The 27,135-nt window shown below is 34.0% G+C and overlaps 1 protein-coding gene across 1 annotated transcript; it reads right to left on the minus strand.

Moving 5' to 3' along the window:
- Window positions 1-13,645: 13,645 nt before the first annotated feature.
- Window positions 13,646-14,071, minus strand: LOC307053980 (proteasome maturation protein-like; the record flags this gene model as incomplete). Its single annotated transcript, XM_079705468.1, has 1 exon — window positions 13,646-14,071. The coding sequence occupies one exon, from the start codon at window positions 14,069-14,071 to the stop codon at window positions 13,646-13,648; it is 426 nt and encodes a 141-aa protein (XP_079561594.1).
- Between the last annotated feature and the right edge of the window lie 13,064 nt (window positions 14,072-27,135).

Here is a 27,135-nt window from a genome sequence, read left to right on the forward strand (position 1 = left end):
AAGCTCCTTTAACATTTGTTATAAAGCTGGTTCTGTGGTGCTGAATTCTCTAAACTTTCGCTTGTCTGTACAGCTTTTGATTTCTCCATTGAATATGAGTGAGATCCTGCTGGGTAGAGTAATCTTGTTTGTAGGTTTTTCCCTTTCATCACTTTAAATATATCCTGTGACTCCCTTCTCACCTGCAGAGTTTCTGTTGAAAGGTCAGCTGATAACCTTATGGTTATACCTTATGGGGATTCTTTTGTATGTTATTTGTTGCTTTCCTCTTGCTGCTTTTAATATGTTTTCTTTGTGTTTAATGTTTGTTAGTTTGATTAATATGTATCTCAGCATGTTTCTCCTTGGGTTTATCCTATGTGGGACTTTCTATGCTTCCTGAACTTGATTGACTATTTCCTTTCCCATGTTGGGGAAGTTTTCAACTATAATCTCTTCAAATATTTTCTCAGACCCTTTCTTTTTTTTTTTTTTTTCTTCTTCTGAGATGCCTATAATTCAAATGTTGGTGCATTTAATGTTGTCCCAGAGGTCTCTGAGAATGTCCTTCATTCTTTTTATTCTTTATTCTTCTTTGAGGCAGTTATTCCCACCATTCTGTCTTCCAGCTCACTTATTGTTCTTCTCCCTGTTATTCTGCTGCTGATTCCTTCTAGAGTACTTTTAATTTCAGTTATTGTGTTGTTCATTACTGTTTGTTTGCTCTTTAGTTCTTCTAGGTCCTTGTTAAATGTTTCTTGTATTTTCTCTATTCTATTTCCAAGAGTTTGGATCATCTTTACTCTCACTGCTCTGAATTCTTTTTCAGGTAGTTTGCCTATTTCCTCTTCATTTATTTGGTCTTGTGGGTTTTTATTTTGCTCCTTTGCCTGCAAGGTATTTCTCTGTCTTCTAATTTTGTCTAATTTACAGTATTTGAGGTCCCTTCTCCCTAGGCTGCAGGGTCGTAGTTCCTCTTGCTTCTGTTCTCTGCCCCCAGTGGTGGGGTTTGTCCAGTGTCTTGTGTAGGCTTCCTGATGGGAGGGACTGGTACCTGCATTATGGTGGGTGGAGCTGAGCCTTTTCCCTCTGATGAGCAGGGCCATGTCAGGTAGTATATTTTTGGGTGTCTGTAAGCTTAATATGACTTTAGGTAGTCTGTGTGCTGATGTGTGGGTTTATGTTCCTGTCTTGTTTTTTTGTTTGGTGTGAGGCGTCCAGCACCAGGAGCTGCTGGCAGTTGGTTGGAGTCAGGTCTTGGATTCAGATAGAGGCCTCTGTGAGAGCTCTCAGCGATGTATCTTCCCTGAGGGCAGGAATTCTCTAGTGGTCTAGAGTCCTTGATTCGGTGCTTCCACCCCAGAGCCTCAGGCCTGACTTCCGATCAAGGAACCAAGACCCCACTAGTTTCTTGTCCTGGCAATAAAGGGGATTAACAAAAAAAAAAGGACTAGCAAAACACCTGAAAATGGTAAAGAGTAAAACTAAACAAAAAAAGAAACAAGGAGACACACACACACACACAAACACACAAAAGAAATCAACAAAATGATTAAAAGCAAAAAAAGAAAAAGGGAAAGGGGAAAGAAGACAGAGCAACAGAAAAGTAACAGAAATAGAAATATAAAAAAGTAAAATAAAAAATATATTAAAAATAAAATTATAAAATATATTAAAAGAAAAAATAAAGAAAGAAAAAGAAAAAAAGGAAGACAAACAAAACCCCAGAGAAATGGTAAAACAAAATCAAACAAACAAAAACAGAAACAAGGAAACATTCACACACACATAAAAAAACAAAAGCAGAGCAAAATAAAACAAAAAGCAAGAGAACAACCAGACAAACAGAAGAGCCCCAAAACAAAATCAAACAATTAGAACCTGAATGAAGAAAAACAGAAAACCTAAAAACAAAACCAAAGCAGTGTGCCAAATGAACAATTGAAGCAAGGAAGCAGTACAAACTGATAAAAAATATTTTAAAATAAAATAAAAGAAAAAGAAAAAAAACAGAGAATGGAAAAACATGTTAGAAATGGAAATATAAAAAATTATTTTAAAGGTAAGGAAGAAGAAAAAATAAGGGAAAAGAACAACAGAAAAGCAAAGTAAAAATAGAAATATATTAAAAAGTTATAAAACAGGAAGATCACAATAGACTAAAAAATATACTAAAACAAGAACAACAAAAAACAAAAAGCTAGAACCAACAACAGAATGAATCAAACATAATAAAATTAATAGTAATAATTATGCTTTCTTGGGGTCTCAGCTTTAAGTGTGCTTGCGTACACCATGAGCCACAACCCACCTCTACCTCCCCAAGGAGCCCTCCTCTGCCTCTAGGCTGTTCTCTGGACCTGCTGACAGCCCTGCGGGGACCACTCAGACCCTGATCTGGCCCAATTCCTGCATAAGTTTACCCTCAAAGTCCACAGCTGCCAGAGCTATACTGTTTTCATTTGTGGAAATACTCATTGTCTACTCAGACACTCCATAGATGCAGGGTCTATCTAGCTGATCATGGGGATTTAATCTGCAGCTTGTACATCTGATGGAAAGATTTGCAGTCCTCTTCCTTAGTCAACCCGTTCCTGGGGTTCAGCTTTGGTTTTATCCCCACCTCTGCATGTATTTCACCCAGAGGAGTCTGGTCCTGAGGTTGCCTTGGAGCTCTTGGGTGTGCCCCAGTGAGGACCGAGCACAGAGGTGGTATGACTGCTTGGATAGCAGGAACCCCAGAAGTGCCAAATGTGCAGGGAAGCTGGTGGCCTTGGGCACAAGAGATATATCCCTAGTGAGGAACTTTTCTGGCACTTGACATAAGGTGCATGAGGGCCAGCACTGGCCAGGCTTTTTCTGGCACCCAGGAGCCAGCGTGTGGGGGCCAGCCCTGAGAGACCTTTTTTTTTTTTTTTTTTACTGCCCTGCAGCTGGCACGTGAGGGCCAGCCCTGAGGGGGCTTTTTTTTTTTATTGCTTGGTAACCAGCGTGTGAGAGCCAGCCCTGAGAGGGTTTCTTTTATTGTTCTTTGGCAGACACCAGCCTGTGGGGAGAGAGAGGCTACAATAGTGGCCCCTCCCCCCACGTGTGACTCTGCAGTTGTGCTCTGCTTCCATGGCAGTCCAGTCTTCTTCTGTAGGCATTCCCTTCTGTGAATTTCCTCTCTCCCATCCCCTCAGTCTGTCTCCTCACAGCCAACAGAAGTTCTCACTCTGGACCTGTTCTCCAATCCCCACACTCCAGCTCCCATGCCCCTTGCAACTTCTGAACACACGTCCCAGTGCAGGGCACGTAGGACCAAGGTATGGACCATCTGTGTATTTCTCACTCTGTCCTGTCTGCCACAGATTGGCCACTTCACCCTCTTCCAACAGCCTCAAATATTTCCCTTCTGTCCCAATCGATTTCCCAGTTGGAGAGGGGGTTTCCTCGAATTCCAGAATCTCTCCTCTGCTTCAGCTCCACCCCCCACCCAGGGTTCATGTCCCGTCCTTCTTCCTCTCCTCCACCTTCTCCCTTCTTTTTTTTGTCCTACCCAGTTATCCAGAGATCTTTATAGTCCTTTCTGGTGTCCAAGGTCTTCTGCTAGTGTTCAGCTGGTGTTCTGTGAGGATTGTTGCACCTATAGATGTATTCCTAATGTATCCGTGGAGAGAGATACACTGCACATCCTCCTACTCCTCCACCATCTTAACTCTATTCAAGGATTTTTAAGCAGAAACTTTGCAGGACAGAAGGGAGTGACATGATATATTAAAAGTGCTGAAAGGAAATAAAAACCTACAACTTAGGATACTCTATATGGTAAGGTTATCATTCAGAATTGAAGGAGAGATAGTTCCCAGATAAGCAATTCACTATTAAACCAGCTTTACAAAAAATATTAAAGGGACTTCTTTAAGTAGAAAAGAAAAGTCCATTACTGGAAATAAGACAGTATATGAAAGAAAAAGTCTCACTAGTAAAGACAAATATATAATAAAGTTAGTGGATCAACCCCTTATAAAGCTTGTATGAAGCTTAAAAGACAAAAATAGTAAAATCAACTATAACTACAATAAAGTAAGCTGTACATAAAATAAAAAGAAGTAAAATATATCAAAAACATAAAATGGGGAGGCTGAGTAAGTACAATGCTTTTAGAATGAGTATGAATTTAAGTGACTTATTAACTTAAAATAGACTTTTTTATATATAAATTGTTATATATAAACCTCATGGTAACCATAAACCAAAACCTATAATAGATACATAAAAAATAAAAAGAAAGGATTCCAAACATGACACTAAATAAAATCATTAAACCATAAGTGAAGAGAAAAAGAGAAGAGAGGAATAGACAAAAACTGCAGAAACAACCAGAAAACAATTACAGTATGGCAATAAGTATATAACTATCAATAATGACTTTAAATATAAATGGATTCAATTCTCCAATCAAAAGACATAGGAATGGCTGAGTAGATAAAATGCCAAGATTCATCTAAATGCTGCTTATAGGAGACTCACTTCAGATCTAAAGACACACACTGAAGGTGAAGGAATGGAAAGAGATATTATATGCAAACAGAGATGAAAAGAAAGCCGGGGTACCAGTAGTTACATCAGACAAAATAGACTTTAAAACAAAAACTAACAAAAGACAAATAAGGACATTACATAATGATAAAGGGATCACTCCAACAAGAGGATGTAACATTTGAAATATTTATGCACCCAACATAGGATCATCTAAATATATAAGTCAAATATTAACAGGCCTAAAGGGAGAAGTTGACAGAAATACAATAATAGTAGGCAAACCTAATATTCCAATTACATAAATGGATAGATCACCCAGAAATAAAATCAGTGAAGAAACATTGCCCTTAAATGACATATTTGAGCAGATTAATTTAATAGATATATACAGAACATTCCAAAAACAGCAGAATACAAATTATTTTCAAGTTCACATGGAACATTCTCCAGGATAGATCACATGCTAGGCCACAAAAATATTTCAGTAAATTTAAAAATACTGAAATCATATCAAGTATCTTTTCTGACCACAAAGGTATAAAACTAGAAATCAATTTTAGGAAGTAAACTGGAAAAAAATCACAAACATGTGGATACTAAATAACATGCTCCTAAATCCATCAATGGATCCATGAAGAAATCAAAGAGGAAATCAAAAAAGTACCTTGAAACAAATGAAAATGGAAACACATCTTTCCAAAATCAATGGGACATAGCAAACACAGTTCTAAGAGGGAAGTTTGTAGTGACACCTCTGAAGAGAATGAAAACACTAACTCCAAAAGATATATGCACCCTATGTTCATTGCAGCATTACTTGCAGTAGCCAAGATATGGAGGCAACCTAAGTGTCCATCAACAGATGAATGGATAAAGAAAATATGTTGTGTGTGTATTTCACACACAATGAAATATTAGCCATAAAATGATGAAATCTTGCCATTTGAAAATCTAAGGATGGACCTAGATTGCATATGCTAAGTGAAATAAGTCAGAGAAATAAATATACCATATGGTTTCACTTATCTGTGAAATCTAAAAAAGAAAGCAAATGAACAAACTAAACGAAGCAAAAACAGGCTCATAAATACTGAAAGTAAACTGGTGGTTGCCAGAGGGAAGGGGGATTGGGGATTTGGGCAAAATAGGTGAAGGTGATTAAGTGGTATAAACTTCCAGTTATGAAATAAATAGGTCATGATGATGTAATGCACAGCATAGGAATATAGTCAATAATACTATAATAATTTTGTATGTTGTAATAACTTTGTATGGTAATAAGTTTGATAGTAACTTTCCATGGTGACCATTTCAAAATGTATATAAATATCAAATCACTATAATGTATACATGAAACTAATATGACATTGTGTGTCAATTATACTTCAATGATAAGACAAAATGAAAACCATGAAACTCTATTGCTTAATTTCAGGCAGCTATAATGAGAAAATCCCTCCCTGTGCTTAGAAACATTAAACAGAAGCTAGTAGAATTTGTGGATAAAGGTTACACACAAGTACTTCACAAATATTAAATATACTGTTTGATACAGCAATATAAAAGTTACCTGTCTGGGAAAGTTGCATGCATATTTTGACATATCTTATTGGAATGCAATATTTTACAATAATCTTGTGTATTTTATCTTTTTCTAAGAGAAAGAAAGAAAAAACACATTACTATTAAGGTAACAGGGTACTTCAGGCTTATAGAGAGAAATTATAGCCAGTGTCCCCCTGAATAGTTCTCCACTTTCAACTGAAGTTAATGGAAGTTATTTTTTTTTGCAGAGTGCTCTAACATCAGCTGTTCTGCATATTAACATGCATTAATTTCGTCATTCATTCATTCATTCATTTGTATGTGCCATGTTGGCACAGTTTTGTTCTCCCAAAGTGTTTATTTGAATAAAATAAAAAGATATGTCATAATTGCCTACTCACAAGGAGCTGGTGACTCTGATCGGCTTCTGAAAGAATTAAAACTTCTCCTTTTCCTTATGTTACTATGGCCTTATTATGGTACCTAGGACATGAAGTTATTTGATTTATTATTATAGATGATATGAACATAGCAAGGAAGCATAGATTTTTCAACAACACCTGACACTTATATCTAAGAAAATATTTATTGAATGGAATGAATAAATATAGGACAAAAATCAATGGTGCAATATATATTGAGTTACCTAAGTTCTATATAATGTGAGGCTAGGTGCAAAGGAAATGTAGAGATTAATCGAGGATCAACTATGCCTTTGAAATACAGTCAAAATTGGGAAGGGATTAAACTAAATATACAAATAACCATTTTACCAGAATATTAAAGACAAAATATTATATGGTTTTACATTTGAGTGGCATTGTATCTAGTAGAGAGAGTACTGAACAGATTTTGTTAAAAATGTGTCGCTTGAGATGTGTTTAAAGAATGAATATTATTTGTAAGTCAATCTAAGGCAGGTGGGCCTGCTAAGAGAAAAATGTATTGTCTTCCTGGTAAAGTTCTGCTGCCTGACACTGATAAGGGTGGAGCTGCAATAGCTCCCCAGTGTTACTATTGGAGAATGAATACAATGAGGGCCAGCACTGTGACTGTCTTGTTCCTTATGTTTCTAGACCACTGCATAATACTTGGCATGTGACAGGCCCTCAGGGAATATTTGTTTAATGATGAAATGGATAAAATGTTTTGAAATTTATAACAGCAATTCAAAAAGTGTAGTTGGAAGCATCCAAATATAGAATCACTTATGTGAAAAACAGTGAGCAATAGACGTAACATAATTATGTTCTCAAGTATATAAGGCGATTATACAGTAGGAGATCTTTCAGTGTAGATCTCCTGGGATTTGAGCCTTTTCGAGTAGCTCAGAGTATAGAGAAAGGGGAGGTAGGCATTCCTGTGAATTGATATAAAATGGAAAATATAATTATTTAGTAGGTTTTTGGTGTGAATTGCTAGACTGAAATAAATCAGTTCATTTTTGAAATACTGGAATGTAAATGGAGTCACAATTTGGAAGACTTTGAATGTCAATATATAGGTAAGGTTTTCTATCTAATAATAGGTGTGTACTGTAAATTGTTCAAAGGAGAATAGCACATTGAAATATGAATATATTTCAGATTAGAAAAGTTTAAGACAAGTTAGGTAAAAATTAAGGACACCAGAAAGTAAGAATACAGTGTTTCTGGTAACTATGCAGCCGTGGTGGATCCCCACAGTTGCTCTGGGGAGATTGTCAAATACTTCTGGACATTGCAACCTTGTTTAGGGGACAAGATTTCCTTTCATGTCTCCATCCCTATGTAAGGTACTGAAGTCCTACACTGATCAGGGGCACTTTTAGGTATCATAGCTGATGGACCATAGGTTGTCCACATGGATTGGTTATTGGAACATCTATATTCTGAGGCTCTTTCATTCTTATCTCTGATCTTCAAATCAGTCATTCCTACCCTTCATTGTTTGATATACCTTATCCTTTTATGCTTTTCTAACTCATTCAATATCATCTTTTACATCCTCTTTTTCTGCCTCCCCACTCCCATGCTATTATTCTTCGATAGCAGAGCAACTGGCTCCATATGCAACCATCCAAATATTCTTTGACCTGAAGGCAAGAGGTTTCTTTGAGGTTTATTTATTTATTTTTTCCCTTTTCATGTAACCAGAAGAAGATACCCTTAAGGGATTTGTGAGAGAGCAGAGAAGTGAAATAGTCAGAAAACAGATTAATGCTTCCAGATATAATCCTACAAATCATCTATGAAAAAGCATAGGTGACTTCAAGATATAAACCCTGTAGATATATTAAGATAAGATTTTAATGAAGAAAGAGAAGGAATTTGGGTGGAAATTTGGGAGGAAAATATATTGGCTTACATGTGAAATTCTATTCCTCTTTCCTCCCAGAAAAAGAGAAGAGAAAAAATCTCTGCTTCCCCCAGAAATGTTCTGAAAACTCTGCCAGAGCAACACATAGGATATTTCAGATCACCAGCAAAGAAGTTAGAGAAGGATAATGCAATACAAAACAAACAGAAACACAAAACAACTTACTTTTAGCTTATACATATAGACCAACCACAAATTTAACTTTCATACAAATTAAATATGGCTTCTAGTAGTCTTCAGGGATCAAACTGCAATTAGTAAATTCATACTGAAACACTAGGAGGTAAGCTGCACCTTGATTTGTACAATTATACAAACCATAGTTGGCTTCTACTCTGGCACTGTCTTGACCTAGCGCTTCATTTTCTCATCTAGCTACTGTTTATGCATGAATTCCCTGAGAGATATGGCTTTGAATGACTTAATTTAATAAAATTAAGTGTTTGACTTTTTTGGTCAAAACAACTACCATTAGCACTAATGCATTTTGAATTACTATGTGGGAGTGTGCCCTAGTGTTACATGACTAAAAAGCATGTCTCAGTACATAAATAAATAAATAATCTTGCTTTTACTCTGTGTATACAAAATAAATCTGTTGAAATAAAATGTGTATCACTAACTCTTCCTCTCTGTTATGTAATTTCTCAGTATTGATGGCAGCGATCTCACTGTGGCCTATATGATTGTCCACTCTCCAACAACTACTTTATTATTAATTTTTCTTAAGCACCGTTTTCAGTTGCCATTCCTACCAAGACTTTTCATTCACTAGCTTCTATTTTGTACTTCTCTAATTTTTCAAGACCCTCCCCAAGCAGACCACTCTCTATGTTTACAGTATAATTTTCTCCTGCTTTGTGGAACCAATGTTGTCACCATCTCACAAACTCAGTGTGCTCATTTCTGCCTGGAGAGATTTATGAGTTTACTTTCCTTTGCTCTGAATTCCCAAGAGCCTTTCCTTCATGTTTATGAATCTTACCACTTTTTAATACCTAGCTCAATTCTTATCTCAAATAATCAAAGGGAGCTTTGGCTCACCACACTGGCTATAATAACTTTATCTTCTGTCTCCAAATAAGCAAACTGTAGAGGAAGGGCCAAATTTAATAATGACTGGTCATACAGTGTGTACTGTTATTTTGGGTGTATTAGTTTAGCTTGTTCATTGGATGTGACAGTCTTGGGTAAGGACCAAGATTTATATATTTTGCTTTCTATTTAGGACATGGGGAATGAGTGCTCACTATCTGCTCAGTTCCTGTGTAGAACATGTTTATAATTTAAAAGGGATGAAGGGTGGAATATGGTTTCCTGTAAGAGTTCTTTTCTTCTGAATTCCAACAGAAGCAAAATTATTTTGGAACAACACAAAATTAATCCAATTTGTTTATATTCTCAGACAAGATGACAGATCTTTAGAGAAAGAGTTTTGTTTAATCAAAACATCAGGCTCAAATGAACAATAACAAAATCCATGTTGCTATTCTGTTTAGAATAGGTTTGCCTGCTGTCATTCCCAAACATCCGTGATTAGGAACACTGAAAGAAAAATAAGATGCAGGACATTTCACAAAATTGTAATGGGGTTAATATCAGAAAGCATCAGCATTCTATTTCTCCTGTTGCTTTTGCAAGTAGGGTGTTGAACAAAGCCAAAGAAATTTTAGTTGCATTTAGAGTCAGAACCATTTAGATTACTCTTATATTTTGCTAAATGTTAGCTCTAGTCACAAAACTACATGGAAACTTCCTTGAAAGAAAGAAGTGGATGTATTTTTTTGTGTGTTACTAAAACTTTTGACACTGTATTAAGATTTTCAGTATAGATTGATGGTGACTGCTTGCTTCACTATCTTTCTGTTAGGTTCAAAACAGTGAGAACCCATAAAGTTTTACTTAAGATATTAACAGGTTAAATAGAAATACCTTTAATCATATTGGTTTCTATAGGATGGTAGACTTAGTGTTAGGGTTAAATATTAGTAGAACAAAACATTTAAAAATATACATTTTTTAACATCCAACACAAATATTTAAAACTAGGTTTAACACTGTGAAAATAATGTTTATGTAGTAATCATTAGATTACTAATTAATATGATCAGGTAGTCTACTGGCGTTTGTTCTCTATGTGTTAGTTTGAATTTCTTACTTCAAATTCATAATGTAAAGAACATGGTCATTGTTTCACAACATTGATCCAGTCTATGAAGATACAAATAGAGTAGAAGTAGAATGGGGAAAAAAATTCATATAAATAAGATGATACAGAGAATTATATTTAATTTTCCTTTACACAACATGAAATTAAAATGAAACTATGTGTTGAGCTTTTGAAATATTTTTCCTTAAGATATTATTGTCTAAAGGAGTTTTTTTTAGTCTTTAAGAATAACATTGTTCTTAAATATTATGTGTATGTAAATGTGCATATAAATGTTTAAACCATAATTTTCAAAGCTATATAATATGATTTGACACTTTTTCTATGGAAAACAAAATAAGAAAAATGGTGTGCTAATTCCTCTTATTCTTTCTTTCCTCCTAAACGTTTTTTTCTTTTTCGTTTATATTATTCAGCTGCTTCTCAAATCTCTGCACTGGAAAGTTTCACTCTTTCTTAGGTATTTAAAAATAAAGGAAGGAAGAAAAGTTGGTACTGCATTTCCAATTCAACCTCATTAGAACCACCAAGAGAGTGTACTCACCATTTTCATCCTTGTGGATGCCCTTCTGTTTCCTTTATACATGAACACAGCTCGGATGTGTATAATATTCTTCAGTTATGTATTAGATGTATATTGCTGCCATAACAAATTACAGCCAAGATAGTGGATTTAAAGAGTAATATTTATTATGTTACAGTTCTGTAAGTCAAATAATCAGTGCTGGTCTCACGGGGCTAAACATCAAGATGTTGACAGGAAAGTTTGTATTTTTCATTTCCTTGTTCCTTCTGGTGTTGGGAGAATTTAGTTCTCTAAGACTAAAGGACTAAGATTTCTGGTTTCCTTGATGGCTCTCAGCTTGGGGTCCACTTACCTCCTAGAGGCCTGTCTCTACTTTTTGAACATTTCCCCCAACATCTCAGAATTGGCAATGGGGCATTAAATGCTTCTCCTGCTGGCATCTCTCTGACTCATTCTTCTTGCCCTCTTTCATTTTTAAGGGCTTATGATTAGATCTTGCTCACATGGATAATCCAAAATAATCTCCCCATATCATAATCCTTAATTTAATCCTGTCTACAAAGTCCTTTTTGCCATGTAAGGTAGCATATTCATAGTTTCTGGGGATTAGGGCATGGACATCATTGAGGGGACATTATTTTCGTTCCCAAAGGTTATATTTTCTATTCTACAAAACTTGGGGACATTGTTCCAATGTTTCATATTATTGAATATTGCTGTGGTGATCTTGAGAACAGCTTGATTTTCTTACTCTTGAAAGATCTGTTTTTTCAATCAGGATTCTCATAGAATTATTTCTTCATATTGTAGTTTTCCTAAATTTGAAATTATGATCATATTTTAGCTATTTTCCATAAAATTCTATCTGTCTATTGACCCATCTATTATCTAAGTTTTGGACATTGTATGAAGTTTTCCAACATTTCAGGAAAAAATTTTATTATATATTTGGATATCTTTTGTATTTCACTTTTTGAATTTTCTAACTTCAGATGACCATTATTTTTATTTTGTATTATTGTCCTCAGATCTTACCTTCCAACTCATCTCTGCATATTACTTTTGTATTTAATATGATTATGAAAATCCTTTGTTTAGTTGAATAAGTTATATTTCTATCCTGACCATTCTATTTGTAATTTATTTATTATTTATTTTATGGTGCTGTTTTGATCAATTTGTACCCTTTCTCTATAATCATAATTTATACTCACTTCTGTTGCTCTATCTTTTCTTCTTTAAGCTTTAATTTAGTGAATTCATTGTTTTGTTAAATTTTATAGTACAAAGTACTGGAAGGAATTTTTCTTTTAATTTTTCATTATGTCTTCAAGTTTTAAATGGATCTATCTATTTTAATATATTTTCATGAGTGTTATTTGTTTACATATTTAATATATTTGCATGATGCCATTTATTTTTTCTTGCTATGTTACATTTGGGTAATTCTGTCTACAACTGTTTCTTCTAAAATAGTGTGAGTGAATTCTCCATTACTCCTTATTTATCATTACATAATTAAAGTCTGAAATTTGGGTTTTGTGTTCTGTGCACTTTTATGTAAATTTGACGTTTCCTGGTATGAGTATGACCAATACAACGAGCCCTCAGCTTTTGTTTTCTTTTTCAGTAATTCAGTTAGAAGTCACTTTACTCTAATTAAAGATTTAGTTTAGTTTGCTCAATCATTTAAAAGTGCTGTAACATATCCCCCATTGAACTTGTTCTGGGTCATGCAGTTTCTCTTTGTTTTTTCACTAGTCTCTCTGAAGTTGCCACTGTTACTTTCTCCTCCATCTCCCTCAGACCCTCCCAATCAGAGAGAAAAACGCCATGGTATTCCATTACTACCATGTCTTTTCAAATATGGGAGTCTTAGTTTCTCAGGATTCGCCTAAATCACAACTTAGGAGAGGTGGACCGAGGGTTGAGAACTCTGCTAAAAACATCAGCTTCTTCTGATCATCTTCATTTCAAGTTTTGAAGAGGGAGAGTCTTAGAACTGGAATCACTTCTTCATGTTTACCTAGAGATCAGCAGTCCTTACAGATTCATCTAAAGACTCAGGTCTTTTCCTACCTCTTTAAACTATTCTTTGCTTGTGTCTACTCATTTCTCATTTGCTTCAGTGTCTTCTTCAGAATCATAATTATCATCCATTAAGCTCAATATCTCTGATCTTATTCCTCATCATTTGTCTTTTTTTTTTATATATATATTCTGGAAGAACTTTGTTCCAATCTAATGTAATTCAGTTTTCTATTTTGTGGTGATTTTTTGGACTTGAAGCTGATCTATATTATAATTTTCCATTTATTATTTTTAGTTCTCTTATTTTATTTCATTAGCTCATCCATTTCTCTTTTCACTCTTTTTTTGACTCTCAGTCAGCTCACCTTTTATCTTTGTTTTCTTATTTTATTTTATTATTTATTTATTTTTTCTCATGTGTCAGTACTTTTAATATTGTGCATGTCAAATTATAGTAAAAAACGGCTATAAACAAGATGCAGCCCCTTTATTTCCATGAACAGCACACTGCATTACAGTAAACTGAGCTCATATTCAACCATCAAGTGTGGTTCTCCCATTAGTTCACTTTGTGATGGGTCATTAAGAATATCTTCAAATCCAGTAGTCTCATCATTACCCCTCAAAATATCCAATGAAATGTTTGAGCTTGGAAGAAATGGAAGATGCTGAACCTGCTGCACTGTCTTGAATTCCATGTGTAGTTTTAATGGAGCAAATAGACACTGGATGTTTCTCAGTGTGCAAAAGTTCATTTGATCTTGGTTGAGCTGGGAATTTTTTTCTGATAATTTAAGAGGATGACTGGGCAAAAGTTCATTTTTCACATAAGAAAAACCTTTTTGAAGAAGATCATGACTTTCAAAAAGTCCACTTGCTGAAATTTCAGTAACTGGAATACTGTTCTTTAGCTGAGATCCAAGTCCTCTGGCATTCATCTTCAACTCACTCTGAGAACTTGTTTTCTTATTTTAAATGTTTCCTTGTTTATAAATTTTATGCATTTTTTTCAAATGGGAGCAAATTATGTTTAAAATGTGCTTCTTTAATATATATGTATTTTCTATAACATAAAATAGTATTTACACATAAATAATAAAATAATATATATAATATTTAGATATTTGTAATAATATTTATTTTTTGATTATAATCTTTTTTCAGAATTGTTTATATGATTGTTTATTTCTTGTTTATACATTTTATCTTGGAAAAAATAGCTGTTTATCCACATAGATGTGTTCCTAAGAGGAGTTTTGGAAATTTCTTATTAAATAGCCTTACTATCACCTCTGCCACTCCTTCTCCAGATCTCTACTTCAGGTGTTAGGTGGGATTGTTCCTAGACTTCTCATTGGTGACACAATCTCCTTCATAAGGGAGAAACTCTGTTGTGCTCAGGGGAAGCCTTATTCCCTTGCTGGCTTTCATATAGCCATATAATTTCAGGCTTCCATTACCAGTTTCTTTTAATGCTGGTAATTCAAAATAAAGAAGGACATTTTAAATGATGTACTCTAAGTATGTCCCATGGCTCATTCTTTTTAAAATCCCTAGCTCCACCTCAATCATGTAGTGTTAGCAGGGTTCATTTTCAGGAAAGTTTATATTTATTCTGAGACATTGCAGTGCTTCCTCAGTTGAGGAATGTGTCTTTACACAGATAACTGTGCCTGATTTACTTCTATCCTATCTGTATATTTCACATGACATCTTTATAATACCTGAGATGTGGATGATGTTCTTTTCTCAGTTTCAGTGATGATATAGATATTTTCATCTTTTCATATTCCTGTTGTGATTTCTGAAAAGGTGTCTCTTCTAAATTTGTTATCTTAGCTGAAAGTTACCACCATTTATTTTTGTTGGATCTAATTTTAAAGAAATTAAATATGGGATCAGTTTTTATTTGATAAAAGAAAAAGATTAAACTCAGAACTAATATTTTAATCAAATATTTTAAACCTTGAAAGACTTCTCTGTGGAAATTCAATCTTAATCAACCACAAGAATGAAAAATAACAGAACAAAATATTATTATAAATTGGTAGGTTTCTAATGTGAAATTAAAATTTTTATACATATTACAAAGTAATTTTTAAACTTTTATCCTATTACAGACTGAAAATTTTTGGAAAAGACTTAAAAATCTATTCAACAGATATTTTAAAAAGTTTCTTCTATGGGTCAGATGGATTTCTACAAGAGGAACAAGACTGCAAGGTCTCTGGTATCAATATACATGCTAATGGAGGAGGCTAGTCAATAACCAGATAGTGCTAAGTGCTATCATATGTGAAGTAAAATGGAGTGGTGTATAGGAAGTGACTGTTAGAGTACACAATACTGGGCATATGATCAAAGAAGGTCTCTGTAAGAAAATTATATTTGAGTCAATACCTTAATTATAAGTGGGGGGGTGAAAACAGACAGCAGTGCAAAAGCCTGGTGTGGATGGGTTGTGGATGTAGGGATATAGCATAATTCTGAATTAGAGGAATTAGAGGAAGATAACACATGTACTATTCAAATTTAGCACTGAGCCTTTAAGAAAAGAAAAAAGAAAGTAAAAATAAGAATAATAAAGAAGCCTATATAGTGGTTAAAGTAGAAAAAGAGGAACCTGGCATAAACTGCTTTTTCTTCTCCTTTCTTCTCATTTTTGATTTAAGATCAGAGGATTTTCATGTCTGTGGAATTCCCTTCTTGAGGTAGCTATGGTTTACTACAGATGAGAGTTCAGTAATCCTCGCTCCCAGCCTTGAAATATAATGATACTGTTGACTCCCTTCCAAATCTCCTACCTTGAAAAACTGCAGATTTCATCACACACAGTGGATGGATGTGCCACTGAGCTGTGGGGTCCTATGCCCACAGCTGTCCCTCAGAATAGGAATTCCTTGGTAACCCATCCACTATCAGCTTCTTATATCAGAAGGAGACAATTCTGGCTTACTGTTTTTCATCCAAGTCTTAGTTAGTGAGACTCACCCACAGCCAGTTGGTTAACATAAACAAGCTAGTCATTCTTGACCCTCCTTGACCAGCACAAAGTATTTTCTGATCCATGTGTATTCAAATCATTACATTCTAAATCAAAACAATAACTATGAACTTACTTCTCTTAAGATGATTATGTACTTCAAATAAATCTGCTGTGAATCATTTACAGAATATTTATAGAATAAACCAGTATTGGAAAAAGTGGCCACTTTTTATTATGTAATGATTGATCAAATGTAAAACAATACTACATATACACAGAAGCATATGGGTATACATTCATAGTTATTTTTTGCTATTTTTAAAAAGTAAATATATATATGATATGTATATGTGTATGGGTGTGTAAGTAACTAGCTTAGGGGCCATAGATAATCAGATAGTAAGTTTGGAATAAATATTGGGTTATATGACATCTAGTCTAGTGTTCAGAATATTTTATCTGGATTATTTTTGTATTGTTGTGTAGTCACATTATAATTAATTTAATATCTATTTATCTGTTTTAATTTTTAAAATTTCAGGCAGGTTAAATAATAGGGAAACAAAACTTCAGAAGTTCACATTTATTAACTGTCTCAGAAAATCAATATGATTTTATAAGATAATCACTATGATAAGAACAAGGATCTTAAGTTTAAGATAACAGATAATTAGCTTAATGCTAAATAACTATCAGATATTGAACTAAAACAGTGAAATCGCAAAACAAATTGTTAGGACAAACACTTATAATTCATGAGAGTCAGGAATAAAGATGAAACCACCGCAAGTCCTCCAGACGCTTTCCATGAGTGAAAATTTTAGCTTATAGTCTTTAATTTCAGATTCATGGTCTCAAATACCCTTTTGTAAAGGCATTTTTCTATGGTTTTCAAAGACATTTATGATTAATTTTTTAAATTAAGAGATTAGCAATCGACCTACTTACATTAAAGTGAAGAGATAGGATCTCATTTTCTTCTTTCTAGTTTTCATCTTTCTACTTGGAAGGGACAATTCTTAACAGCCAGCTTGAATTTCACCTTCCAATTCTATGGGGAATAATATCTCCTCTGATTCTATGAAGGTGAGAAAAGTCTAACCAATTATTTCTCTCCAGTGGTGAAAGGTGAATTTTCATTTCCCTATATGTTTTGGAAAATCAGATATCCGATCCATGAGATCAGAATTCTGTTGGGTGTATATCCAATTTAAAAAAAAGGAAGAAAAAAATCTACTTGCTCTAACTTTAGTTCCTGTGTAGATTAATACAGATAATTAACAGCCTTTAATTCTTCAAATGCAAAGTGAATTTTACACAATCCACTTAAAGTAATGGGCAATAATATTTCATTAAACTCATTAACAATGCTTTTGCTGTTTGAGTTTATTGTTTGTAGTTTATAGCTACAAAATATAATTTGAAAAGTACATGGGAAGTTAGAATTAAATATTGTCTCACAGATTTTCTGAGAACAGAGTCTTATATGGTTCGGTGTAGAGCAGGTCATGGGAGTTTGTATTCTTTTCAGAGTGAGGGCTTGAGGAGAGACTGAGGAGATAGAGACTGCCACACACCTTCCATAGTTTGGTCAGGGGTGAGATGAGGACTGGACCACAGGATCAGAGTTCACATACTCTAACACCTGAAAGTGGGTTAAGTTTCTGTATCACAGAGTGAGAGATATACCCTGTCCAAGCCAACACTCCTGGCATCCCTGGAGGAAATTCTACATTCTAAATCATCCACTGTACCTTTCAGGCATTTTTTTTTTTTCATAGTAAGTATAATGATGTAGAAACAAGAAATAATTATTAAGAGAATGAATATGACCATTATATTCATTCCTTACCTTCATTAATACATCTATTATGTCATTCACTGTGACCAAATAATTATAAAAATACATTGGATATAAAAACACTAGCTACCACCTTTGTGCGTTAGTTTCATGATTTTCTCTTCTGTTTTGTTTTTATTGCCATACATGTGCATACAATATATTAAAAACTTTCTCTGTGGTGTCCCTGCTCAACCAAAGTTTATGTAATGCCTTTGACTGTTTGCATAATTATTCATGCCTCATTAATTGAATATGCATTTATTGGGCATCTACTCTTTTCCAAGTAGTCTGTGAGATACAAAGAATGCAAAAGCAAATGCAATCTTGCTCCTGGATTTTGTCTCAAGGAGCTCAGAAAGTAGAAGGGAAAATGGACAATTAACAGTTAACTCTGTCATAAAATGATGCATGGTATAGTAACAATAATGAACATGTTGGAGGGAGCAGTGATTTTTATTTGGGTTACAAGAGAAATCTTTACAGAATGCATAACATGGACTGGGCCTTTAATCAATAGGAATTCAAAAGATAGAAAATAGCCAGAAGGACATTCCAGGAAAATGGATCACTAAGGAAAGACAGGACAGTGTATATCCAGCAAGTTTTTATTGGATGGTGGAGTGTTGGTTGGGGGAATAGCATGAAGTATAGTCTAATTTTAAAATGGAATGCTAATGGTGTGCAGGAATAATGCTATGGGCACTTAATTCAATTATTTTTCTTCCATATCAACTAGTCATGCCCATGTTTACCATGCATTTTGAAATTAGGTTTCAATCAAGACCTTCTGCCTTAAAGGAGAAATTCTTCTGGATAGTATATCTTGATCATTATATTAAGATTTCCCTTGTTACAATTAATTTATAATTTCTAATAGATGGTATCTATATTCTGTGTAAAGATATGTAAAGGCATTTCTTTTTTCAAGAAACTGGAATTAAGGCTTTATGACTAAAGGAAAGAAAATGTATCCCCCTAGTTCTTGTCTCCAATGCAACTATTATTTTCAATCAGCCTCTTTGTTCATACTCCTCTCTCCAATATCCCTTTCATTATTGTGGGTTTAATTTAGACTCTAAAATTTAGATCATTATATATAGTACTAAATTTAGTTCATATGTATATACACTAGTAAATATGAACATCTCTTTGAAAAGTATGTTTATCAAAGTGACATAGTATAGGTTTCATAAAATATAATTTTGAGTTTTCTGTAGTCTTCTGTAAAAAGCTTTCTTTGGAAACTGTGTTTCGTTCTAGAAATAAAATGCAAATGCACCGTTTTATTTATTCTACTTGAGTTTACATTCTTGTCAACTTCTAAACATTGCAGACAGGAATTGACCTGTTCAGTCCTTATCTTCAATGCCTACTTGAGTTTACACCTAAATATAAATGTCTTCATAATGGTTGGTGTATAATGGGTAGTCAATGAATATTTGCTTGGTAAATAATAGATTATGACAGAAAGAAAAAAATATCCCAAAGTAATCTAAGAAGATTGCTATACATTTCTCAAGTTCTTAAATCAAGTTCTTAAATCTGCTACAGTATCTGTAATTGGTAACTTTAACAGTGTCAGTGGCAAGGGATGTACAACTACCTCTCTACTTCATGAAACAGCATTTCAACTGTTAGAAAAGCTGTAGAAATGTTTTTTCATTCAGCAAAAATAAATCTCTCTGTCTCTCTCTCACACACAGACACACATACACATACACACAGACACACCCACACAAGCAAAACAAAACAAAAACCCCATCATTTTTATGCATTTTTATGCATTACATAAAATGCATTTTTATGCATTACAGTCATGCATTACAATCCTTCATTGTTGGCCCCTGGGTAAGTCCCTTGCTTCCCCAAAAAGTAGTTTAAGAAAAAGTCTAATTCTTTCTGTGGACACATGTTTCCTGAATTTGACATCAAGTCCTAAAGTAGCCCTTTTAATGCCTATCTGACTCTTTACCTACAAATCTGAAAGAATGACTTTTGATGAGATCTTTGAAACAACCAATTTTGATACCAACCTTTCCTGAAGGCTACCCTGTTTCCAGTTTTATGAGATAATGACTTCTTTATATTTTGCACTAATTTTGTCAACTGATTCTCTTATTTTTCACCTGGATTATTCTAGCTAATATAATGTATCAAATCCAATTTATTTAGATCTTGAATTTATACACAGAGTTATAAAATATATACCAGTGTATTTCTGGAAAAATCTTTAAACATTTTTTTTCCTGATGTGGAAGATTATGATAAATGTACCCATTCAGAATCCAGTGTCCATATGAAATACTAGCCTAAAAAATAGATAGAGATAGACTTCAAACCCAAGTCTCTCTGCCTTTAACCTCTGTAGATGGCAAGTATAAACAATTCTTATCACTTCATCAGTTTGTTTAAAATGCAGGACCTCCACAAGACAAGGCCTTAATGTGCCTACTTTGAGTCATTTTATGTGGCTGAAAAAAAAGTCTGCATTTCTTTTAAAGGTATGGTATATGTTAGAGTTTCCTCTAATTTTCACTGGCCTTATCCTAAATTATATTCATTCAGTGTATTTTTGCATTATCTTGGAAGTTTAAATTTATAATTTACCTTTTGTTCTAATGGTCATTTTCTATACACATGTATATAGTTCTGTCTTCTTCAACTTCTGCAAACACTACAATTCTAATCCACCCATTTGATTTGCTTCCATTACTTCTAATGGAGTTATTCTATCCCTGTGAAAACAAAAGAACAGGACATTTTTTTTTTTTATGCTGCCTATGGCAATTAGTGATCTATTTCAAACATTGTTTATAAAAAAAGGAAAAACAGAACTCTCTAAGTTTCTAAAGTGATGGTTTATTTTAAAATATAAAATTGAGAACTATAGTGTTTCTCGGTTAGTTGATTGATCTTTTTTCCTTAAAGATTTTCTTCAAATGATTTTTTAATGTCTTTTCTGGTTTTTTTCTGAGATCAAAGTTCAACTTGTTTCTCTTAAGTCGTTACTTGATTGCTAAGCCCTATATTACTCAGGTGTCCTTTGTGTCTCATTTTAATCTATGGAATGTTTTGAATTCTGGGGTTATTCCTGAAGATACCCCTCAACACAGTGGTGAAACTAGAAATCTCTAAGAGAAAGTGAAACAGAAGGGTGATTTGAGGAACCCAAAATCCTGCTCTCTGTATCAGTCCTGAACCCTCTTGTACAATTTGCAAACCTGCACATGGTGAGAATGACTGCTCCGTGGTTCTCCTTTGGAATTAAGTACAGCATTGCAACGTAAAAAGAGGTACATGTTGACACCCACCTGCCTGTTTGTACCAGCTGCTTAGGTATACACTTTATATTTTTGGAAGGAAGCTTAATTCCTCTGTGACGAAAACACTGCAAAATCGTAACCAGCTTATCAGCCTAATTTCTGTAAGACAAAATATTTTCAACTCACAGTCCCTCAATATTTCTAGTAGAATAGTTGAACAAAAAAAATAAAATTGTACTTTGATGCAGACTTTTATTCACTTGTTTGGAATCTTATGTGTAACTCAGTTATCATCCTCCTGTTCTAGGATTAAGAAAATTCACTTTTGTTTAAGGTGTTAATCATTACTGGCAGTCTTTTCTTACCAGGAGCCAAGTTCTTTTAGACCTTGGGGCAATAGCTGCTTCAGCTGTTGTTGTTCTTTAGCTAGTCTCTCATCTTTCCTCAGCCACATTCCTTTAACCCCCATTGTCTTCAAAGAGGTGGCAAGAATAAAGAGAGGGAAAAGCTTGTGCAGCACTTACCTGAATTACAAGTGCACAAAAACAATGGACAACAAGAATACAAGAAAGACAATTACCATTTATGATTGAATGATGCCCTATGAGAGTGCTTTCTAGTAATTAGGGATTTTTCCTTAAAATTCTTTAACAAAGTTTTCTCCATCTCTCCAGTATTTCCTCTATTGTTTTTATCTCTATCTACTCCACTTCATCCCAGCACAGAAGTATTATTTTTGAGTCTAGCATACATACAGATAACTTATTCAAGTATGCTTGCCTTCAGACTACTGTGCACCATTTATTAAAACCTGATTCCTAACACCACTCTAGATTTGCTGAAACAAAATTACCAGTGGATAGGACAGTTCAACACACACACACACACACACACACACACATACACACACACACAATTTAACATGCAGACATTATTGTAGTATTTGAAATACATAAAGGAACAGTCCAACATCCTTATCCAGTGGATCTTTGTTCTAGGGACAGGGAGAGGAAACTGATTGGAAATTCTATTTGGAGAACAATACTGGAAGTAAGAATGCTGATCCAAAACAGTTTATTATTAATTGCAGCTCTCAGTTTTCAAAAATTGGATGGCTTAGAGGAAGTTACCCACACACTCAAAGTCTCAGTTCCTTATCAATACAATGCAACTTTAATTATACCATCCTAATTGCTTTACAAGTACTTGTGAAGATTAAGAAAAAAAAAACTTAAATAGAACTTTAAAACTGTTAAGTACTATACTTTACCATGACCACATGAAAAAGAACAAGTTTGTCAAAAGAGTATTTGGATTTATGTTTCATAGTGTAAACAAATATGTTAGGTGAAAGTTGTGGTAATGGAGGCAGATATAGCTAGAAGCAGATTAACATGTGGGTTCTTGTTCTGAAGTTTCATGGAGCTTAGGATACCAGATAAAAAGAAGGTAAAGGCAATTTTTCAGAGGATCTTAAACATGGATATGGTTACTTTTGCATGCATTGTCAATCCCTTTTATGTTCAGATGAGCAACACTAGAAGCTGAACAGCAGGGAGTGATCTTCAATGATTACAATTTCAAGAAAAGAAATGGTAGTCATGATCTTGGTTAGCCTATATGTTTAATACTTTTTGCTTTTATATCTAAAGTTAAATGTAGCACCTTTTTTTTTTTTTGCGATATGTGGGCTTCTCACCGCTGTGGCCTCTCCTGCCTCAGAGCACAGGCTCCGGACGCGCAGGCTCAGCGGCCATGGCTCACGGGCCCAGCCGCTCCACGGCACGTGGTAATCTTCCGGACCGGGGCATGAACCCGTGTCCCCTGCATCGGCAGGCAGACGCTCAACCGCTGTGCCACCAGGGAAGCCCAAATGTAGCACTTTTTATAAGGTCATGATAAGTTGTTGAACTTCCAGACGCTCAACTTTGTCTTTCATATACATATAAATGCTTTGTTTTTCAGGCAGTGTGAGTTTGTGTATCTGAGGGCATTTTGTTTGTTCACTTGGTTTTAGTTTTAGATATGTGGTTGAGCTCAGATATTATCTTTCTTCTGAGGCATTTTTTTTTCTCTCCTTAGCTTTCTTTACCTTTTATTTTCTTAAGTATTAAATACCGCTTTTGGACTCACAAAAACCTTGGTTCAAGCTGGCTCTATCATTTTTAGCCTTGAGCAATTAACAACTTTATGTTGGTTTCCTCATCTATAAATTGTGTAAAATAATAGTACTACCTACTAAGTTTAGCCTGAGAATTAAATGAGGGAATGGATGGGAACAATTAGCTGAAAATATGTCAAGTAAGTGATCAATAAATGAGTTCAATTACCTTTTTAAATATTGGGCTTTGCTTGGAATTTTTAAGTAAAATCTGGCACAGATTGAGTTTTTTTGAGGTGAAGTATAAAACTGACATTTATAATCATTGTGAGATGTCAGACATCCTGCTTTTTCATTCCCAATACTTAATAAAGTATTGGATGCAAAGAAATGCATTCAATAATTATTTGCTGAAAGATCAGTAAATTGAAAATATATATGAAAATATTGACAAAATATTATCCTATGTCAACTTCTTGGATGATAAAGATATTATGGTAAATGGAAAATTAAATCTATTTGAGCAAGAATTATTTATACAACAAATATACACTTAGTGTTAGTTAAAAAGTACTTTCCTCAAATAGAGTCCTATCACTATTATAACCACGATCCATACGTGTTGAATACCTAAAATGACTTGGGAGAGAAATTATGAGACTCTACTATATCATATTGCTGAACTCACCTCTGAAGACTACTTTCTATATTTCTTATAATGCCTCTTACAATCTTTTCTACCCTACATAAGCCCTGATGACAGTCCAGCTCCATCTTCTCTTCTTATTTCCAAAAATTGTGTCTAAGTTGGTGATGACATTCAACAGGAGTGTCTCTGCATTCCTCCTTTGTCCTGATATATTTTTAGCTACACTCTTTTTGTTTCAGAAAATGAAATTGAGCATTTGTTTAAATAAAGACACATTGACTCTGCTCTTAATCTCACCCACTTCTCTTCTGGGATCTTGCTCTCCCAATTCTCTATTATTTATCTCTTTGCATTTTTAATATTCTCATTACCAATTTATTATTTTTGTAACCATAAGAATATGTCCACATCACTATCTTTTATTTTTTTTTTATTTTTTATTTTTTTTGTGGTATGTGGACCTTTCACTGTTGTGGCCGCTCCCATTGCAGAGCACAGGCTCCAGACGCACAGGCTCAGCGGCCATGGCTCACGGGCCTAGCTGCTCCGCGGCATGTGGGACCCTCCCAGACTGGGGCACGAACCCGCATCCCCTGCATTGGCAGGCAGACTCTCAACCACTGTGCCACCAGGGAAGCCCCCCCATCCCTATCTTATACTGAAAAAAATAAAAGGGAAAAAAGCCTCCCTCATACATTTTTATCTCTAAAGTTACTATATTATTTCTTTTTTTTTTCATGATTTAAAGAATTCTTAAAAGTGTTCTGCTATATCTGTTCCACTACTACCACTTAGCCTTTAACCCATTGTATAATGATTTGCCTTTCAGGTTCCTCTATCTTTCTCTCTCCCATTCTTCAAATTCAGATGTTCCTCAGTAATTTGTCTTTGGTCCATACCTGTTTTGTTATATGCTCCTTCTCATAGACTACAGTAGCTTTAATTAACATCCCAATATTTATACTTCCTAAATCAAAGTCTGTAATAGTAACCTGTCATTCCTTTCCTTTCAATCCTATCATCTTCCACGTCTTTAAATTCAGGTATCATATTGTAAAACTCTTCTACCTGGATATTCTTTTGGTATTTTAAACTGAAAGTTAGTCATGCCATCTTTCTTCTCACAGAAATATTCTCCAGATTTAATTCCCTCTCCTTCAAGCTTCAGGCATCAAATCCTCCCCTCATTTTCTTGCTTTAAAGCCACCAATAACCAAGTTTTATCACTTTTATCATCTATTAATTCTCATCCATTCCTAAGGTGATTTTTGTAGCCCAGGGTTTACATTGTTTGGGCTATTATTATACCCACGCTCCTCACTATATTTCTATTCATATTTTTGTATTTGAGTTCCAGAGAAGTTGCAAATTTGCTGTGTAAATTTGTAGATAATCCATCTAATTCCGTGTTCTATCTGAAAACCAATGAGAAAACACGAATTCTTAGGGATTTTTAAATAATATATATTATTATATAATATATGTCATATAATATATATACTATAATGTATGTGTCTCAGGCAGTATATATTATATATATTTTAGCATACTGCATATGGCATACTTATGCATTTGATAAATGCTACTACTTGTTATTATCACAGAATAATTATAGAATAATTATCAGTCACATCCATAAATCTGCCATCTATTTTATACATAATTTATGGGTTTCATTTTCCCATAATACAATGTTAATTTTGTCATTCAATAATTGAAAGTATTGATATGGTTTATATTGTTCTATAGAATAGTGTAAAACCTTATTAGTTTGAAATTCCAAGTCCTCTATAATTTGATTTTTCATAAATTACTAGCTTATCTCCTACTTTTAATTTTTTCCCTCAAATTTTATTCAAAATGAATTAGTGATAATTCTGTACTTTGTATTATGGTTTATAACTTCAAAGGAAATGTTTTGCTCCAGACATTCCTTCTATTTAGATATTCTACCACTCTGACAAAGACCTGTTGAAATGTAAAAGGAGGCAAGGAAAGAAGGAAGGGAGGCAGGGAGGGTGGGAGGGAGAGAGGGAGGAAGGAAGGAAGGAAAGGAGGGAAAGAAAGAAAGAAAGAAAGAAAGAAAGAAAGAAAGAAAGAAAGAAAAGAAAGGAAAGAACTACATGTAATCTATATTGACTAAATTCCCATTACAATTGATTTGTACCTCTATTGTGTATATTTTTCTGTTATGTTGTAGAGCACTTATTTAAGATATACTACACATCAAAACATGAATTTTAAATTCTAATTACATTGTATTGGATAAAATATATTAATGAAACTCTTTAATAAAAGCATAAATAAATCCTATTTGGCTGTTATTGAATTATGTGGTAATTAATAAAAATATATCTTATGACTCCTCTAAAGATGTACAAATAAGTGATAATAAGCTATGATTAACACACATATTTTGTTTCAAAGTCAATATTTATTCACTGATGAATTATGTTTGATTGTAAAATAAGAAACTTGAAATTCTACAAGTAGCCAAGTACAGTAATTTCCAAACACATAAAAGTTAATTTTTATATGATCTTAAAGGAGGGCTCTAAAATATGTGAGTTGAACTTTATGATTAAAAAAATAAAGTAGTTTAGAAATGGTCGTTGAGCTGTGTAAGTTTATATATATACATATATATGTATATATAATTTCCTTTTTTTCAGCTTGTAAAACTAACACAGTCTTTGTAGAAATTTTGAAAAACAGGAGGGAACACAATAAAGAAAGTAAAAGTCACCAGAAATCTCATGAGCCAGATAAAACTACAGTGACATTTTGGTGTCTGTGATTGTCCATTTCTCTTCTCTTTCTATCTTTCCATCTCTCTTTCTCTGTTACTTTCACTTTCTCTCAACACACAGATGTAAATACACACACACAGGAAACTATGGAATTACTAAAACTGGGATATGACTAGAGCATAAAATATGAAAAGTGGCATTGTCAAGAGAATTTGGAGATTTAGGGAGGGGGGCGTACATGCTTCCTAAAGAGTTTACGTTTTTATTCCATGGACACTGGGGATTTTCAGTAGAGGATAATATAATCTGATTCTGCTGTCAAAAAGGCATTTCAAAACTCCCAAATTGATATTTGCAAAAAAAAAAAAAAAAAGTTTTGCCGCAGCCTGGGGAATGAATTGAACAGGAAC

The sequence above is a fragment of the Hyperoodon ampullatus genome, assembly GCF_949752795.1.
Source record: "Hyperoodon ampullatus genome assembly, chromosome: 1".
Taxonomy (NCBI): Eukaryota; Metazoa; Chordata; class Mammalia; order Artiodactyla; family Ziphiidae; genus Hyperoodon; species Hyperoodon ampullatus.